The sequence below is a fragment of the Scomber japonicus genome, chromosome 15 (assembly GCF_027409825.1).
Source record: "Scomber japonicus isolate fScoJap1 chromosome 15, fScoJap1.pri, whole genome shotgun sequence".
In the NCBI taxonomy this organism is placed as follows: domain Eukaryota; kingdom Metazoa; phylum Chordata; class Actinopteri; order Scombriformes; family Scombridae; genus Scomber; species Scomber japonicus.
In genome coordinates this window covers 13,309,017-13,326,447 of record NC_070592.1, presented here as the reverse complement: position 1 = coordinate 13,326,447, position 17,431 = coordinate 13,309,017, and the positions used below count along the sequence as shown (strand labels likewise).

Here is a 17,431-nt window from a genome sequence, read left to right as displayed (position 1 = left end):
TGTTTTCAGGTTTTGGACTTTTTCTCTAATCTTTGATTTTTGCTGAAATATTGGATCATTTGGTCATTTATTGAGGGGCGGGGGTATTTTATAAACTTGTTACATTATCCATTGGGCCAGATGCAAGGTTCATATTTTTCTTCTTAAATCTGTCGTACTTTTTTCGTGAGATGGAATTCACCAAACACTCGTATCACCAGGAAACAGTCGTAAATGACCTTCATAACGTTGATGAATCCCACCTGTTCTAAATGAACGCGCGTTCCCGAGAATAGTACATTTGAATGACGCCCCCAAAATACCATATAAGGTCAGACGTCTGGCAGGTTGTGGGGAAGCTCCATTCATGAAAATGGCACTAAAGACTAAGAATAAGAACTTTATGAGCTCTCAGACTGAGGTCCCGCTCTCAGAAATAGATTAACAGAAACACAGATTATTATTTAGTGTGTAAGTGGTGGAATTAAAGGTCCTGAGAAAGACAAAGAATGAGGAAAAATGACTCGTACTGTGAACGCTCTCAGCTGTTGCGCGCACCGTCACAGAAATAAAAAAAATGCCTGAACATAAATTATGCCAGGGGATGTCATCAGCCAGGGAGTTATTACTTCGATAAGCAATATTTCAATTTAATGAATAAAAGTTAGTATATTAGTAATAGTCAGTTTATATTGTGGAAAAGAAGCTGTGGACAAGTCGCTTTGTAGTTTCTATAGGCCTACTATCACTCTGTAGTAGGCCTATAGTCCGTATCGTTCTTGGCTGTATTGAATCATACAGTGTTGTTTGGTCTTGATACCCCTGTGGGGGTGTTACTGTTCTTTAGGTGACGCCACCCCCCCCCCCCCCCCCCCCCCCCCAACCAACCCGTAAAATGTTGAGTTCCCCCAAAAGACATGATATCGTTGGCACACTGTCATTAGACAATTAGACAGTAACAGTCATGTGTTATTGCTTTGGAGGACTGCAGGTTGGTTGTGTGTGACAGGTACGACAGGTCTGCACCACTCCTACATTTTGTTCGTACCTATGCTATGAGTAAATCCAAAATACGATAAAATTGGTGAATGCGGCAAATCCTCGTAAATCACTCGTACGTATGGTTTAAGAAAGAATCTGTGCGTACGAGTGGTTCTTGCATCTGGCCCATTGTGTCCAATGTTCATCTGAAAAGTAACTAAAGCTGTCAAATAAATGTAGTGGAGGAGAAAGTATAAAGTAGCATCAAATGGAAATACTCAAGTAAAGTAAAAGTACCTCAAAATTGAGTTTAAGTACAGTAACCTGAGTAAATATACTATGAGAGAAGAGTTTGTTCTTTTGTTTTTATTCTATTCATCAACAAATTACAGGCAGTGAATTGTAGGTCAGGACGCCTGACCAATCAGGATCCGTGTTGTTCGCTCTTCGTCCAATCAGCTACGAGTTTGTAAGATTACAACAGAGAGCAACAAGAAGTTTCCAAAATGGGGCTTGAAAGTACTATGGTCTGGTAAGAAGTCTACGAATGATCTTTTTAATGTATTTGCTGCTTTGTAAACGGGCTCATATGAAGACACGGCAGATAATCACGCAGTTTGGTGGTTAAAAACTGAATTTGGGGCAAACGGGGCAAAACCAATGACAGTCAATGGTTAGCCGGCTAATGTTGCATCGACCGGCTGAGTCATTGTCGCTAAAGTTAGCTTAGATTTGATATTTAAATACAATATATACGTAGTTGTAGCATGTACGACCACTGTAGTGAAGGTTGATATATATAATTAGGTGTTTTTTACATCGATATTAACAACTGACAACCTTGGCCACTTTGTTTGGAGCAGCGGCAGGCTCGTCATCATTTGCTAATGTTAGCCGTCCATGCTAACCTTGTTTCATAATAAAACGCCACATAGGTAATTCGTTATCAATGTTTCCTTTTCCATGGGGGAGCTAAAGGTTAAAGTGTCTTGTTAATATGAACTGTCTGATGTGAAAATATACTTTAAGGTGGTCTTGGTTGTCTTGTAAATGGGATGTCAGCTGCTAACGTTAGCCGGTTAGCAATTGAAGAATCAGAAAACACGTTAAAATAATTTTTTCCTCACAGTGTGGACAACAGTGAATACATGAGAAATGGAGACTTTCTACCCACGAGGCTACAGGCTCAACAAGATGCTGTCAATATCGTCTGCCACTCCAAAACACGGAGCAATCCAGAAAACAATGTGGGCCTAATCACTATGGCAAAGTAAGCTTTTCTTTACCTTAAAGGATGGCTTCCCTATTTGTCCTTCCTTTGTCTTAAGACAACAGTCAGGGGTCCAAGTTAACATTAAAGTAGGTTTATCTCCTCATAATCATTGCTACTGTTTATATTGGCTATTGTAAATCCACAAGACTACTTTTGTGCAAAGATATATTTAAAGGCTTATTTGAACCTAATATGAAGCTTCAGTCATCAAATCAAAGCAGATATCTTTCAGCATTAGTAGTTTTGGTGCCAACATTCCTCTGTTTATTAGTATACTTCCACTGCAGCTCAACAGGGAATCACAAAGAGGGAGTTTGATGCTAAAAAAGACTGTAAATGTGGCAGATATCCACTTGATATGACTAATGTAAAATATACACTTTAAAATACATTTTTGCATCAAATGAATGTGTGGGCACACTGTGGAATTTGTCCCCCATGACATACATTGAAAGTGCACTGAAGGGGAGCTTTTAATAGCCAGTATGAAGAGGAGATGATTACAGGAAGGACACACACTTTGAAACATTGTGAATCTGTTCTGTAATTGTGATACTAATACTTGATCATCACAGTAATACTTATCTTGACACTGTTCTTTCATAGCACACTTACTGTCTTTCACTTATTTGTTATTTGTTTATGTATGACACTGTATTATTTGCTCTTTCATGAATACCGTCTTTATGTTTTTATTAGTAACTGTGAGGTCCTGACCACACTGACACCAGATACTGGCCGCATCCTGTCCAAACTCCACGCTGTCCAGCCCAAAGGAAAGATCTGCTTCTGCACGGGCATCAGAGTGGCTCATGTGTGTAACTTTTGATGTTTCTGATCATTCCAAACTTAAAAATAGTTTACCTGGTAATTATGTTACTGGTTAACAGTAGGTTTCTGGTGTCTACAGCAGCACTGATCTATTGCCCATATATTTGTATCCCCTGTGTAGCTGGCCCTGAAGCACAGACAAGGAAAAAACCACAAGATGAGGATCATTGCCTTTGTTGGGAGTCCTGTGGAGGATAATGAGAAAGATGTGAGTTAGAAGTCTACCACATTTTTGTGCCGCTACCTCAGGAGGGAAATGTGTTTTCCCAGCAGATTATAATCTCTGTGTCTCTTTCTTCTTCCTCCTGCAGCTTGTTAAATTGGCAAAGCGCTTGAAAAAAGAGAAAGTGAATGTGGATATTATCAACTTTGGAGAAGAGGTGAGGAATTCTTTCAAGGTTGATACTTCATTTTATTACAGTACAACAGAGTATATATGTTGTTTTCCTTAAAATATGTATTTTATTGTTATCTCCATGGTTGAAATGTCCATCCATTAAAACAATATAATTTTTAATTGCTCTTGCCCTCTTTCTCCAAATGTTTATTCAGGAGTTGAACACAGAGAAGCTGACTGCTTTTATAAACACTCTAAATGGAAAGGAGGGGACAGGCTCCCACCTGGTTACAGTCCCCCCAGGGCCCAGTCTGGCTGATGCCCTGCTCTCCTCTCCCATCCTGGCTGGTGAGGGAGGCTCCATGGGTCTTGGTGCCAGCGACTTTGAGTTTGGTGTAGATCCCAGTGCTGACCCAGAGCTTGCCCTGGTAAGCAAAATACTAGGACCTAGCAGTGAAGACGTATTAACGTTCAGTGAGCCTTTCAAGCAAACACATTCATTTGTTATTATAGCTCCAAAAAAGACATGGTACGTATTGTAATCTGATCACTGTTCAAATAAACACTTATACCATAGCTTCCAGGTACCAGTCTTAGAACCCACAGACCCATATGTGTGACCCATATGTCTTTGCAACAAAGGTCTTTCACCCATTTGTTGTCACATAAACAAAGTTTGATGATTTGCCTTGCGTGCAATGAATGTGAAAGAAAGTTTCAATTCTGTCATGCAGCTGCACTCTGTTTTCCTCTTTTATCTTCACCCGTGTAACTACAACATTCTCCCTGCACTCTGCAGACATGCAGAGACACAGCCTGTCATCCTCTTTCTCAAAGTGCATGTCTTAAGAAAGCCCATACTGGGTTGTTCTGAGTTCTGGTGTGATGAATAAACAGACCAGACCTCTATTTGTCCATTTTAATAGCACATTATTATTCATTCAACAGTGGAATTATATGAAGAAGATGACTGTAAATGGCTATGATCATCCATAAAAGAGAAAAAGTCAGCATACCCCAACCCCAACCACCACCTGTAATGTGGGATTGCACAATACATTTTGGCATCACCTAATCAAGTTAGACCAACCTTTTTGCTACAGGAGAGTTCAAGGAAAACCTCTTGCATTGTTGCATATTGTACTCCCCATACTCCCACATTTGGGTTCAATGAGCCATTTCTCTATCTGAATCAAAATAATGGAAAAAAGTTATGACCCTTGATGCCATTTGCCTTATTGTCTGGCTGTGCTGTGTGTGTCTCCACTAGGCTTTACGTGTATCAATGGAGGAACAGCGACAGAGGCAAGAGGAAGAGGCCCGCAGAGCTGCTGCAGCTTCTGCAGCCGAGGCAGGCGTGCCCACACCCAGCGCAGATGGTAAGAGGAGGATACTTTAATGGTTGATCTCACTCTTGAAGCAGTGCTTATGATATTAAGCATTAGAATTTGATTGAAGAAACACGTGTTCGTCCATTACTTAGTTTTAATTTTGTTGTTGCTTTTTCTCACAGAATCAGAGGAGGCTTTATTAAAGATGTCAGTATCTCAGCCTGAGACTGGTGCAGCAGTGCTTCCTGACTTCAGCAGCATGACAGAGGAGGAGCAGATAGCCTACGCCATGCAGATGTCTCTCGCTGGAGGAGGTGAGTTACACTTCATCATCACGCACATTACTGCTCTTTCTGTCACTCATAGTTACTCTTACGTTTTCTGGTATGTGGGTTAAGCTAATAATTAATTTCTCTTGTGTTTTGTGAACAGAGTACGGTGAAATGGACACAGGAGCTCCCATGGACACTGCAGAATCAACCAAGGTGAGTCGTCATTTGGTATTTTTAATTAAAGCAGTTATTTTTTGTGGGTTTTTTTAAACACAGGGTGTGAAGTCATCATGCTCTCGTGTATCCAAATAGGCTTACAAAGGGAGATGAGTTATTTTGGGTATCCAGAGAGTCCTAGATAAAGATAAAGTACTGTTCATTTCCTGCATCTGACAATGTTAAGTGACTTGGAGCACTTCAAAGGCGTGAAACTCCTGGTTGAATCATCAGTACATAAAATGAGTAGCTGCATTAAAAAGATATTTGTTTCTTTGACTTAAAAAAGTCAGTGACAATACTGTATACATATAGACTTAAATCACAGAGGAGTGTGGTAGCCAAAGATTACAATTTTAAAGAATCCTTACATTATGTAGATGAAATTAGTTTAGGTTCAAGGTTCAAGGACATCTTTATTATCCCAGAGAGGCAATTCAGTTTACAGCCAGCAGTCAAACATAAACAACAACCACCACAACAACAAATAAAAAAAATAAATCAATTCAACAATAAAATATACAGGATTGGATTTCATGAATCATTTAATGATTTCTTGAACCTATTTGTTCTGCATCGGGGCAGAATGAATCTGCGCCCTGATGGTCGCAACATGAATTCTTTCCTCAGTGGATGGCTCAGGTCAACCAGTTAGAGGTCGTTCAGTGCAAACCTTCACTATACCTTGCAGGCAATTTTTTTGTTTAAAAGAACAACAGCAAAACTTACTTTGACATAGCCGTGAACTTTTTTTCACTTCATCTACTATGATGCAGTTTTTGTTCCCAACTGCAGAAACAAGGCATGTTTACATATTTCTACAGCTCTGATTCAGACCTTTTTAAATGCTTCTTTATGTCAACAGCTGCTTAGACTCATAGAGCTCTGTGGCTAACTTCAGTGTTTCTATGTTGTGCAATTTGGCTGTATCATTTAGAAAACTATAAATACAAAATGAATTTACATAGAATGGGCTGTGGGCTCACACACACACCCTGAAAGTTTCTCACCTGTTAAATTGTCTTGACCAGTATGACATAACAACATAGATTTTTACCACAATTTTAATCATGAGAGAGTGTATCTGCTTGTGTGGAGAGAGGGTGTGTCGACTCTGAAATGTTTTCTCTTTTTAATCTTCTTGGTAATATAAATTCTTCATATTATCATAGCATTGAATACTCCTGCTCAGCAGTACCTTCAGGGTAGTTTTTTATTTAAATTCACATGAAGCAGTGAGAACTTGAAAGTATCGGATCTAGACAGTCTTTTGAAGGTGCCCAGTGGAGTTTCTTGTAAACAAACAGAAGTTATGTTTACAGTCACTGTTACAGTGTTACTACAGTCAGTGTAGTAAAATCCTGCGTTTACTACATGTATTGCTGCGTTTCCTGGCATAGCATCTGTATTTAGGTGCTTGTCTATCTATTCATTTGCATTGTGTTTTCCTCATCAATGTACTGATCTGTTGTTTCTCTTATTCTTATAACCAGGAGGAAGATGACTATGATGTAATGCAAGACCCAGAGTTCCTCCAGAGCGTGTTGGAGAACCTTCCCGGTGTCGACCCGAACAATGAGGCCATCCGCAACGCCATGGGCTCCCTGGCCTCCCAGACAGGAAACAAGCCAGATGGCAAAAAGGATGAAGAGAAGAAGAAATGAGATGAATGAGAGACTTCAGACACTGACTAGAGGAAAAAAAAAAACAATTGCAGACTAATGCAGGATTACTTTAATATACGAAAAAGATGGCTGATGCATCATCTGTCTGACGACCCAGCATGAGACAGCACTCTTGTAATAATATACAAATGTTTTCTGTCAGACACTCAAAAGCACCAATATAAAATAAAAAAAAAATAAAAAAAACCTGAATATGACTATTGAGTGTCAAATCTGACTGCCCCCCCCAATATCTCAAATTGATTTATTATCTTTGAAATGTAATATGGGTCTATTCTCAGATTACCTTACCTTTCTCTACTTGGTATAATTACTCATTTACCTACCAGAAGGGGGAAGGATTTGTGATGACAGGTACCCTTAACAGTTATCCACACTCCTGTCATGTTTTTGTGTTTTTTTGCAATAAAAGCTATGTCTAAACATGATGCCTCCTGCTTGGTTTTTTGTTGCCCCTCAGAGCCTCAGTATTGTGTATACACACACACAAAGGTGTGATCATGTCCAGCTGCGAAAGAGTCATTCAATTATGTTTTAAAAATAGTCTTGTAAACACAGGGTCATAAATATTAAATGTCATTCCCAGAAAGAAATAAAATATATACGTGTCGTTTGCAGCATCCTCCATGCATTTTCCAGCGCTATCACAGCCTGATAGGATGTGTGGGGTCATGTGACGGGAAGCGCAGCATTTTTCAGCTGAAAAAAAAAAAAGCGAGCTAGGATAGTCGGGAATCGCTCATCCAGGTAAACAATCAAAAAATGCATGAAATATTAAACGAAAAATCCCCTCTCCGACCATCCTTTTCTCTGACACCGTCGACCCACCACTCACCGGGTTGACCTCGCTGTCTCACCCCGCCTCAAGCTCACCATCTCCGGCCGCTTTTTAATGGCGAACGCTAAGCTAAGTTAGCTAAATGACCCCTCTCTCTATTTTGGCTCTCCAAGCTAGCCAGCGTCAACCAGGGGAAGAAGAAGAGGAGGAGGAGGAGGAGGGGGGAAAAAAAGACCAGAAAGGAAATGCGTTTGTGTTCATACTGTCACTCATATAGTCACCACTTTAGTTGCGTTTAGCGTGCAAGCGAGGAAGCAAAGTGTGTGTGTCCCATTCATAGCAGATTAGTGCAGAGCTGCAGCTGCCACACACAGGCTGGCTTTTAGGTGCAGAGACGCCGTCGCTTAGCCGTGCTAGCTGGCTAATGTAATGGCTAGTGCTGGATAACAGGCTAACCTGGTGCAGATTGTCAAGTTTTGAAGGTGCATGACTGATATTTCATGTGGGATATTTCACTCATATATATGTTTTAATGAGTAGAAGTGATTTTTTTAAATATTTGGCATGTTAGTGATTTTGTAATGTCACTGTTTGCAAAAAAACCTAGCAAGCCACAGAGCTGATAGACAACAACAGATTGATACCCGTGTGCTCTTGCCGTGTCTGTGATTTCATGTTTCCACAGGAGTTAATCCCGGTATGGGGGACATGAAGACCCCAGATTTTGATGACCTGTTGGCAGCATTTGACATCCCTGACATAGATGCCAAAGAGGCCATCCAGTCTGCCCCAGATGAGGCGGAGGGACCCCATGGAGCTGCAGGGGCACCTCTGGGGAAGGCAGACAGTGTGGTGGGTGTCGGGTCATCCTTGAGGCCGCCGAGCCCCTCCTCAGACCCCCAGGCAGACACCTCCATCGTGAGTGTTATTGTGAAGAATAAAGTTCGTATCGAGGCGGTAGATGGAGGGGATGGAGATACAGACCAGGACCCTATTGATGTGATTGCAGGGGTAGATGTGGGTCCTCGACTGGGCGCGTGCGCCCCTGGGATGGCTGAATCTGAAGCGCTCAACCACAATGGTTTTGGGGCGTCTGGTGTTTCCACGCCCCTTCCCCTCAGCCAGATGCAATCCAACGGGGCGCCATGGTCCATGAACACCCCTAAAGTGTCTTCAGAGGCATCAGTTGCTGGTGCAGCTAAATCACACAAGCAGGGCGGGAACATTTTCAACAGACTAAAACCGCTTGTGGCGCAGGGGTCTGGAGATCCAGTGGGTCGGGCGAGGAAGATGCAGCTCCTACAGCAGCAACAGCAGCAGCAGCAGCAGGATACGGGCCAGGAGAGGGCAGATGGAGTCAAAGCTTCGTTACCTTCATCCTCCTCTTTATCCGCTGGCTCTCCTCCTCTGGCTGCAGGTGGGCCCGTTGGACTAGCCTCCCCTTTCTTTCCGCCTTCCAAGCCTCTGCTTCCCACCCCACCCTCTGCCCTTTCGTCACACCCGCTGCACTCATCTCAGCCTTTTAACGGAGCCTCTAAAGGCGCCCCTGCTGGATTTCAGCACCAGCAAATGGAGGAGGAGGATTCTGACCCGGATTTGGGGAGTCCGCTGGTGATCCAGGAGAACCCAGACTCCCCAACTTCTGCACAGCTGAATCGTCGCTACAAGTCTGACTCAGTCTCCGCTCAACCCACGTCCTCCACTGCATCTCACCCTAAACCTGGGGACACTCCGTCAGGGGCATCTCTGACTTCATCGACCCCTCAGTCTGGCTCAACAGAGAATCCCCAGCTGGAGGACAGGCATCCAGAGCATGTCATAGAGGAGAGAGACTCGCCGGAGAGTCCTGAGCCCGAGATGCCAAAATCAACTGCTCAAGCAGCATCCAAGAGGTGCTCCAGCCCTGCAGTGGCCTCCACTCCACCTCCCTCTGAGCTGCGGGAGCCCAAGGAGGAGGAGGAAGAGATGGAAGTGGGGAATGGGGTAGATAGGGTTGTCGATAGCAAAGCTGACAAGGGAGAAAACGCAACAACGAGCGAGGAGAAGATGGAGGTAGATGATGGCAAGCCGAAGCCCCCCTCCACCGAAGGAGCAGAAGCTGTCGTCGCTGCACCTGCTGCTTCTGGCGCTCCGTCTCGACCCCTCAAAGTCAGAATAAAAACAATCAAAACCTCCACAGGTGGAATAACCAGAACTGTCACAAGGGTAGCGCCTAAAGGAGGTGCTGCAGGGAAAGGTTTGGACCCTAAAGCTCAGTCTGGGGAGCGCAAGGTATTAGGAAACAAGGGCCAAAAAATTGATGCCTCCCCGGGTCACATGACATCCCAGCAACAGAAAGTAAGTGCTCTCAATGCTCTGCCGGTGTCCACACTCGCAGCCAGCAGTGTCATGCTAGCCGCCGCCACAAAGGTCCAAAACAAAATGGCTGCATCAGACAAGGCCAAAGTCTCCGCCACCGCCGTCAGCATCACTAAGTCTGCTGCCCTGCCTGCAACTCCTGCTGTGGCCTCCTCTCCCAAATTTTCGGTTGCCGCTGGTGGGATCAGTGTACGCACTGCCACAAAAGGGACAGCTAATGGAAGTAGCGGCACCATCATAGGCGGCACCCTCCAGCCAAACAAGCCTGCCTCCATAGTCAATAGTACGGGCGCCGTCATCTCCCGAAGTCAGTCGAGCCTGGTGGAGGCTTTCAATAAAATCTTAAACAGTAAGAATCTGTTGCCGAGTTACAAGCCCGACCTGTCAGCACCCCCGCCACCTGAGTGGGGTCTCCCTCTCCCAGCCACAGGGTACCGCTGCCTGGAGTGTGGAGACGCATTTGCTCTGGAGCGCAGCCTGGCCCGGCACTACGACCGGCGATCACTTCGCATCGAGGTGACCTGCAACCATTGTGCTAAGAGGCTGGCCTTCTTCAATAAGTGCAGCCTGCTGCTACATGCCAGGGAACACAAGGAGCGTGGGCTGGTCATGCAGTGCTCACACCTGGTCATGAGGCCTGTCACTGTAGAGCAGATGATCGGACAGCAGGACATAACACCCATCGGTGGTAAGTAGGGCTGCAGCTAGCCATTAGTAAATATTAGTTTTAATTAGGTTAATCTGGTTAAACCCTCAAATATTTTTAAACTTAATTGATTAATCATTTGGTGTGTAAAAAAATTGATAAAAAAAATAAATAAAAAAAGGAGAAGAAAAAAAAGCCCAACACAATCTCCCAGAGCCCAAAGCTGAAAGATATTAAATTCACAATAAATTAAAAGAGAAAAGTAGAAAGTCTTCATATTTTGCAGAGCAGGAAACAGATGAAGCGTCGTTGCAACGCTGGTGGTAAGAAAGTTTTGCATAAAATGTGTGTAATGCTTTTTATTTTTAAATGAATTTATGCTGTTTACATCATATTTTTTATTTGTGTTGAGTCATGAGAGAACCACAATATATTAGTCTTGTGATGGGAAAAAAAAACATGACAAAAAACACACCATTCATCTGAGATCATCTGCATTGACCTCATATTTATCTTTTCTGACTGCTACCTCTTGGTTGACCAGGCCTGCTCTCCTCTTCGTCCTCATCTCCTCCAGTCTCCTCTCCCTCCACCACACCTGGGGGCTCCGCCATCTCCGCCAACTCCAGCCCCATGAAGGACGCTTCATCCCCAGCCACAGCTCAGCCTCGACAGGTCCGCCGTGCACCTCAGGGCCCCCAAGCGCTGATGCCTTTGCCCTGCAAGAAGGCGGAGGGGCTGCAGTACAACAATTTCAAATGTCCCGAGTGCCAAACACAATTCTCTGGCAAGGCCGAGCTGGTCACACACTTCCAGCAGATCAGAGCCGCCCCCAACTCAGTGAGTCTTGGTGATGAGAGAGAGAGAGAGAGCGAGAGAGAGAGCACTGTATGTATCGTGCTGCTTGTTTCTGCTGTTATGAAATGCCGCTTTTCTTCGGTTTCAGACGTGTACACAGTGTTCGCCTCCCATGATGCTGCCGAACTCGTGTGCCGTGTCCGCCCACCAGAGGATCCACAAACACAGAGCACCTCATGTCTGTCCTGAGTGTGGGGGCACCGCCCGGCAGGCCAGCTTCCAGACCCACCTGGAGGAGGCATGTCTGCACTTTGCCAGACGCATTGGCTACAGGTGCGGAAACCATCATTGAAACAAGTTGCTACAAGATCTTATAATACCGTTTCCAGTAACTTCTTGCCTTCATTTGAAACCTGAGAGAGAAACAGCATCAGACTTTCATGTCAGACAGGACAGTATTTACTTCAAGGGAGCCGAAGTACTTTGTTTCCTAAAATATACTAAAACTAGCTTTTTAGGAGCTTTTGATCATACCACATAATTTTTCTTAGGAAAGGGGGTGTGCCCAGTTGCCATGTCACATTTACAGACAGGTGACAAACTAAAGGAAAAACCTGAATAAATGTGGAGACACATAATGAATGTAGATGCTTTCACACAGGTGCACAGCATGGTACAATTAAGCAATTAACATCCAATCATGCTCTGTGGTAGGCATAGAACTGCTCAGCAGGCCCAGTTGATTCTGATTTTGTATCAAGATGGCTAGAGGAAAAGATCTAAGTGACTTTGAAAGAGGGTTGATTGTTGGATGGCAGGAGCTTCAGTCACAACGACTGCTCAACTGGCTGCTGTTTCAATAGCAACAGTGACTAAAGTGACATCTGTATTTAGATCTATGGGAAAGACTTCAGTAAATAAGGTCGGTAATTGTGGTATGTAACGCACATCTGATGACCATGATGGCCGTGCATTACTGCGATATGTAAGGAAAAACAGAAGATCTACTTTTCCTCAGGTGATCGAGAATGTCAAAGCAGGACGTGATCAGACTGTGTCAGCAAGAACAGTTCGTCGACAATTACATAGAGAGGGATATTATAGTAGGGCTGCAGTGCATAAACCCCTCATTACACAGATGAAGCACATTTGATAAGCACTTGTCTACAGACATGTGGAAAAAAGTGATATGGTTTGATGAGTATGAAAATGATGTGAATCATATGCTATGGCCTTCACAGTCACCAGATCTCAACACAGTTGAACACCTATGGGAGATTTCTGAAGCACTTTACTAAGACACTTTATTTTGGTTTTTCTTTCAAATTGTCACCCGTCTGTATATTATAAAGTTTGTGTTTCTATTTATGTGTTTATTAATCCAAATTAAAAGAAAGAAAATATATTTATATCCCAGATTTACACAACCGCTGGTTTAGATATCACACCAAAAGGCTGTAAAATAGTGTAATAATATTTCCTTTTTTCTTTTTCTTTTTTTGCTCTGTCAAGGTGCTCGAGTTGCCAAGTCGTGTTCGGAGGATTGAACTCCATCAAGTCCCACATTCAGACTGCCCACTGCGAGGTCTTCCACAAGTGCCCCAACTGTCCCATGGCCTTCAAGTCTTCCCCCAGCGCCCAGAGCCACATCAGCACCCAGCACCCAACGCTCACAGGAGGACAGGCCAAGTGCGTACAGCGCCAAATCCACCAAATAATCAGCACATTTTTAAAAATAGTTCCCTGCAGTAATTCGTATTCTATCTGTGTTTCTTTCCCTTTTGCAGAATGATCTACAAATGTGTTATGTGTGACACGGTTTTCACCCAAAAGCCCTTGCTGTACATGCACTTTGACACTCATTTAGCCAAGCAAAAAGTGCACGTGTTCAAGTGTCCTGACTGCACCAAGTTGTACGCCCAGAAAGGTTCCATGATGGAGCATATTAAGGTGTGTATTTGTGACTCCTCATAGATAGATTTTAAATATTTAGATGAATAGATACAAGTTATCAGTACAAATCCTATCTGAGCCTTTTGCCTTCATGTGTTGCCCATTCGTTGCTTTCTACAATGAATGAGGTGTCAACAAAGGCATACAGTAATTCTTGGATCGGCCTTAGCAAGGTTCCTCTCTGTTGACCTTGCCCTAAGTTCAATGCCAAGTACAGAACAACATGATTGAGTAGTGAAAATAATCCCATTTTTAAAATAACCTGCATTATTGTCTTTTTTGTCTAAGCTGGAGGATTTTAAAAAGGTAAATTAATGCTCACAGCTGCTGTGTGTGCTTTTATGTGTTCTCATACTGTCTTGTCACCGCTCTCAGACCGCTCACAGAGGCCCATCAGCCAAACAGGAGGCCCAGTCTGATGCCTCTAACGCTGCCTCCGCCCCTGCCAACACGTCCGGTCCCTCCGGCCTCAAGTCGAAATCCTCGGGGAAAACGGACAACTCTGACGGAGAAGACTGGGGGCGAGAACAGGAGGAGGAAGACGACGAGGAAGAAGAAGAGGACGATGACGCGGACGAGGACTACGAGGCTCCGGGGGCTCACACGACCGCGGCAGGGGGCGGCAGTCACCCCAGCGCCCCGACGGAGTGGACCTGCCCCCAGTGTCAAACCACCTTCACTGACAACGACGACTATCTCAGTCATGTGAAGATGGAGCACGGCAAGGTGGGACATGAAGCTCTCATGCAACCATCTCCTCTGAAATCAGTTTAATCTGATCATTTTAGTAAGACAGAAAACTGAACTTTTTATTTCAATGCAGCATCTTATTAGCATCTCTGGTTAACCAGCTGCTTGTTTTTTGTGAATGGAAAATGATCTCTGAGGTGTGGAGTAGAAAAAGTCGACAACGTAAATGTATTAGCAGGCTGATGTTAATTTTCCCTCTTTGCTATTTATTTAACTTTCATCTATCTGTCTCTGCCTACGTGTGTGTGTGTGTGTGTGTGTGTGTGTGTGTGTGTGTGTGTGTGTGTGTGTGTGTGTGTGTGTGTGTTGCCTACTCTACAGTTCCCGTGTCGTATTTGTGGAGGCACATTCAGCACATCTTCCAGCCTGAGGCGTCATGAGCGCGTCATTCACGAGGGCAACAAAAGAGTCTTCCATTGCCAGTAAGTAACTTTGGCTTCAATTTAATGTTTTTTTAGAATATCATACCAAGCTAAAATTGTTTCCAATGTTTCATAATTTAGGTTTTTTTTATCTAGTTGAGAAACTGAAATATCTAGCTGGTAACCCTGCGTAATAACTTTGCAGATATTGCACAGAAGGCAAACGCACCTTCGGCAGTCGGTTCTTACTGGACAAACATATTCGGCTCCACCACCGAACCCCAGATGGACAGGTGAGATAATACTGTGTGATAATATGCTTGCTGTTTGTGCACGTGAATAAGCTCGTAGGTTTGTGAACACACTGGAAAAGTGACTCAATGAGCAATCTAAAAAGCTTGATCTGTTTGTTAATGCCTCAAAATGCACAAAGGATAATGGAGAAGCTGCTCACAGTCAATGAGTTATATGTACAAATTGATGACAGCTACATAAAGATTTTGGGGGAAATGAAGAATCAATGTTAAATGTTTGGAAATACATTTTTTCTCTTCTATCTGTGTTTCTTTTAACCTCCATTGACATTCAAAAATGACTAAAGGGTGCTTGTCTGAATCATTCTCTGTTTTAAAAAGAAAACTGTAAAATCAGTATATTACGACTGAAAGTACATACTGAGACACCTCGAGCTTTATGAATCCTTCCTTTTTTTTCCTGTTTTGTCTATGACTTATAAAACCACCGAGTCTCACTCTCCCTTCTTGTGTCCTCAGGGTCCCCCTATGACCAGGAAGCGTGCAGCCACAGGTGGAGAAGGTCCCGGCAGCTCCTCAGAGCAAGACGGCGAGGGTGGACCTCCTGGAGCCAGGGCAGGAGACGAGGAAGAAAACGCCACAGAGGACGGTGAGGATGGAGGTGGTCCCGCTAAGAGAACCAGGGCGTCCGTGCAACTGACGTCCCCATCTGGCGAATTAGACGAGGAAGAAAACGTTTTCCGCTGCGTCCCCTGCGGCTTCTCCACTGAGGACGGTGCAGAGTTCCAGCGCCACATCCCCCAGCACCGGGCCGACACCGCCTCCTTCCAGTGCCTGCAGTGTGGGGTCTGCTTCGCCTCAGCCGGCTCTCTCAGTCGGCACCGCTTCATCACTCACCGCGTGCGGGACACCCAGAGCGACGCGGACCGCGGCACCCCGCGTACCCACGGCTCTCCGGACGGCTCACCGGCTGGCTCTCCTCAGGCGCAGGGCGAGGACGGAGAGGGCAATCTGTGCTGCAAGGTGTGCGGCAGGCGTTTCGACAAGGCCACGGACCTCAACACCCACTTCAGGACCCATGGCATGGCCTTCCTCACCGCACACAAGACAGACAAGCCCCAGTAGAAGAGGGGGGGGGCAGGTCCTCTAGGACGGACAGTTGTCGAGGGTCACGGCCAAGAAGAGAAGCTGTAGAATATGAATGTTGATCCTGAGAAGAAAGCAAACTGCTTCGGGTCTCCTGTGCAGTTTTTTTTTAGCCACCATAAACAGTTTTACTCTATCTATGGCACCTCTTCTGTGCGATTGTAATTGCATGTTTGATCATGTTACTGGTCACATAACTGAACACACCCGTAATAAACTCTCGAGTGGAACAGTTCTCGAACAGCCCCCCCCCCCCCCCGCGCCGAGCAAAGCATTTATACATCAGCCATACTGTGTCTAATAATGTCTCGTCCCTCATCAATCATTCATTCTGCACTGACTGTAACCACCTGCCTGTTCATGTAACATACTTTAATACATCCACCTCCAACTGTACTCCCGATATTTTTGTACTTCACGTTGCTCATCGTATTCATGCTTGTTCACCTCAAGTCCATGCTCATCTCGGTGGCTTTAGATCAGTTTTGTGAGCTCTTACTTGGAAGCTCACAAAATTGATCTCACACCGACATCTGAAGCATGAAGGGGAAGGAGAATTTGACACTGATTTTTATGTTGCTACGATATTGTAATATTTATTTATACTAAACACATTACTGCTGTTGGTATTTGTGTGAGTCAGTTGCGTCAAATCGTGCTAGACATAGTATGATTTACCAACGGAGACATGAGATGAGAATCTCTGAAGGCATTTCTGTAGGAGATGAGGTTACTGGAGGTGTGTAACCTGTGTAGTGTGAATAATGTGATGTCGGTATTTGTTAAGCTAGTAGCTGAAGAAAAAGAGAGGTCAGGCTTCCTGCCAGTAGTATATCTGTAAGAGTTTTGCCATGTAAATACATATAATTACACTAAAAGAAAGCGTTCTGGTTTTAGTAACTTGCTATGATAATGTGAATACGTATAGTATTTGTACTTGTACTGTTCCCTTTTTTTCCAAACAATTTGAAGTCTAAAAGAAAAAGAAAAAAAAGCCCCCCCAAGAGGTAGCTATACATTGTAATTACAAAGCAGAGGGAGAGTGTGGGGGTTGTGTTGTCTTAATGTGTATGAATACAAATGTTTATCTCTTTGAGACAGTTCTTTTTTATCTACAGAATCAGTGCTTGCTGTACTCACATTTCTTTTTGTATGTTTCAAAAACAACCTTCATATTCACATGATGGAGGCCTATGAGTGGATTTTTTTTTTTGTTTGTATCTTTTATATGTCATATCATATTTATATAGCTCAATAGTGGAAATTTCATGTCATTTTCTTTTCCATGGTTGTGGTCTGCTTGCTGAAATGCCATACACTTTTTGTGCTGTTTCGAAATAAATGTGTAAAAGAGACGATTGACTCGTGCAGCAGGTTCCTCTGCAGAGTTGAGGGTCGCATCAAGAACAATGTTTGAAGCTTTTTTTTTTCCTGTTCTCGTGCCTTCAGTTTTCAGCTCCAACTGCATTCACCAACTACTC

The 17,431-nt window shown here is 43.9% G+C and overlaps 2 protein-coding genes and 1 non-coding gene across 5 annotated transcripts; all 3 read left to right on the top strand.

The window, feature by feature from the left end:
* Nucleotides 1–1,457: 1,457 nt before the first annotated feature.
* Nucleotides 1,458–7,324, top strand: LOC128374046 (26S proteasome non-ATPase regulatory subunit 4). The gene is made up of 10 exons (XM_053334275.1): nt 1,458–1,492; nt 2,090–2,230; nt 2,933–3,047; nt 3,186–3,272; nt 3,376–3,444; nt 3,617–3,829; nt 4,672–4,780; nt 4,915–5,046; nt 5,165–5,217; nt 6,714–7,324. The coding sequence occupies exons 1-10, from the start codon at nt 1,467–1,469 to the stop codon at nt 6,882–6,884; spliced, it is 1,116 nt and encodes a 371-aa protein (XP_053190250.1). The 5' UTR covers nt 1,458–1,466; the 3' UTR covers nt 6,885–7,324.
* Nucleotides 7,325–7,601: 277 nt separating this feature from the next.
* znf687b (zinc finger protein 687b) lies at nt 7,602–17,332 on the top strand. 3 transcript variants are annotated; one of them, XM_053333981.1, is made up of 10 exons: nt 7,602–7,652; nt 8,369–10,729; nt 11,232–11,527; nt 11,634–11,818; nt 12,998–13,174; nt 13,273–13,435; nt 13,814–14,164; nt 14,510–14,610; nt 14,756–14,843; nt 15,324–17,332. In XM_053333981.1, exons 2-10 carry the CDS (start codon nt 8,383–8,385, stop codon nt 15,927–15,929), a joined length of 4,314 nt encoding a protein of 1,437 aa, XP_053189956.1. In that variant the 5' UTR covers nt 7,602–7,652; nt 8,369–8,382; the 3' UTR covers nt 15,930–17,332. The 3 variants fall into 3 exon arrangements, with proteins under 3 accessions (XP_053189956.1, XP_053189957.1, XP_053189958.1); XM_053333982.1 differs by lacking the exon at nt 7,602–7,652 and adding an exon at nt 8,145–8,165; XM_053333983.1 differs by lacking the exon at nt 7,602–7,652 and having other exon boundaries at nt 8,362–10,729; nt 11,265–11,527.
* On the top strand, nt 13,523–13,657 carry LOC128374778 (small nucleolar RNA SNORA13). Its single transcript, XR_008323034.1, has one exon. It is a non-coding gene; the product is annotated as a small nucleolar RNA SNORA13 (small nucleolar RNA).
* Nucleotides 17,333–17,431: the final 99 nt, after the last annotated feature.

Excerpts from the sequence above, each read along its gene's own strand:
- LOC128374046 (XM_053334275.1), top strand. The coding sequence starts at position 1,467 with ATGGGGCTTGAAAGTACTATGGTCTG. Across the intron at positions 3,048-3,185 it reads CGGGCATCAGAGTGGCTCAT|CTGGCCCTGAAGCACAGACA; the intron begins GTGTGTAACTTT and ends TCCCCTGTGTAG. Across the intron at positions 3,445-3,616 it reads TTATCAACTTTGGAGAAGAG|GAGTTGAACACAGAGAAGCT; the intron begins GTGAGGAATTCT and ends ATGTTTATTCAG.
- znf687b (XM_053333981.1), top strand. The coding sequence starts at position 8,383 with ATGGGGGACATGAAGACCCCAGATTTTGATGACCTGTTGGCAGCATTT. Across the intron at positions 13,436-13,813 it reads CCATGATGGAGCATATTAAG|ACCGCTCACAGAGGCCCATC; the intron begins GTGTGTATTTGT and ends CACCGCTCTCAG. Across the intron at positions 14,165-14,509 it reads TGAAGATGGAGCACGGCAAG|TTCCCGTGTCGTATTTGTGG; the intron begins GTGGGACATGAA and ends CCTACTCTACAG.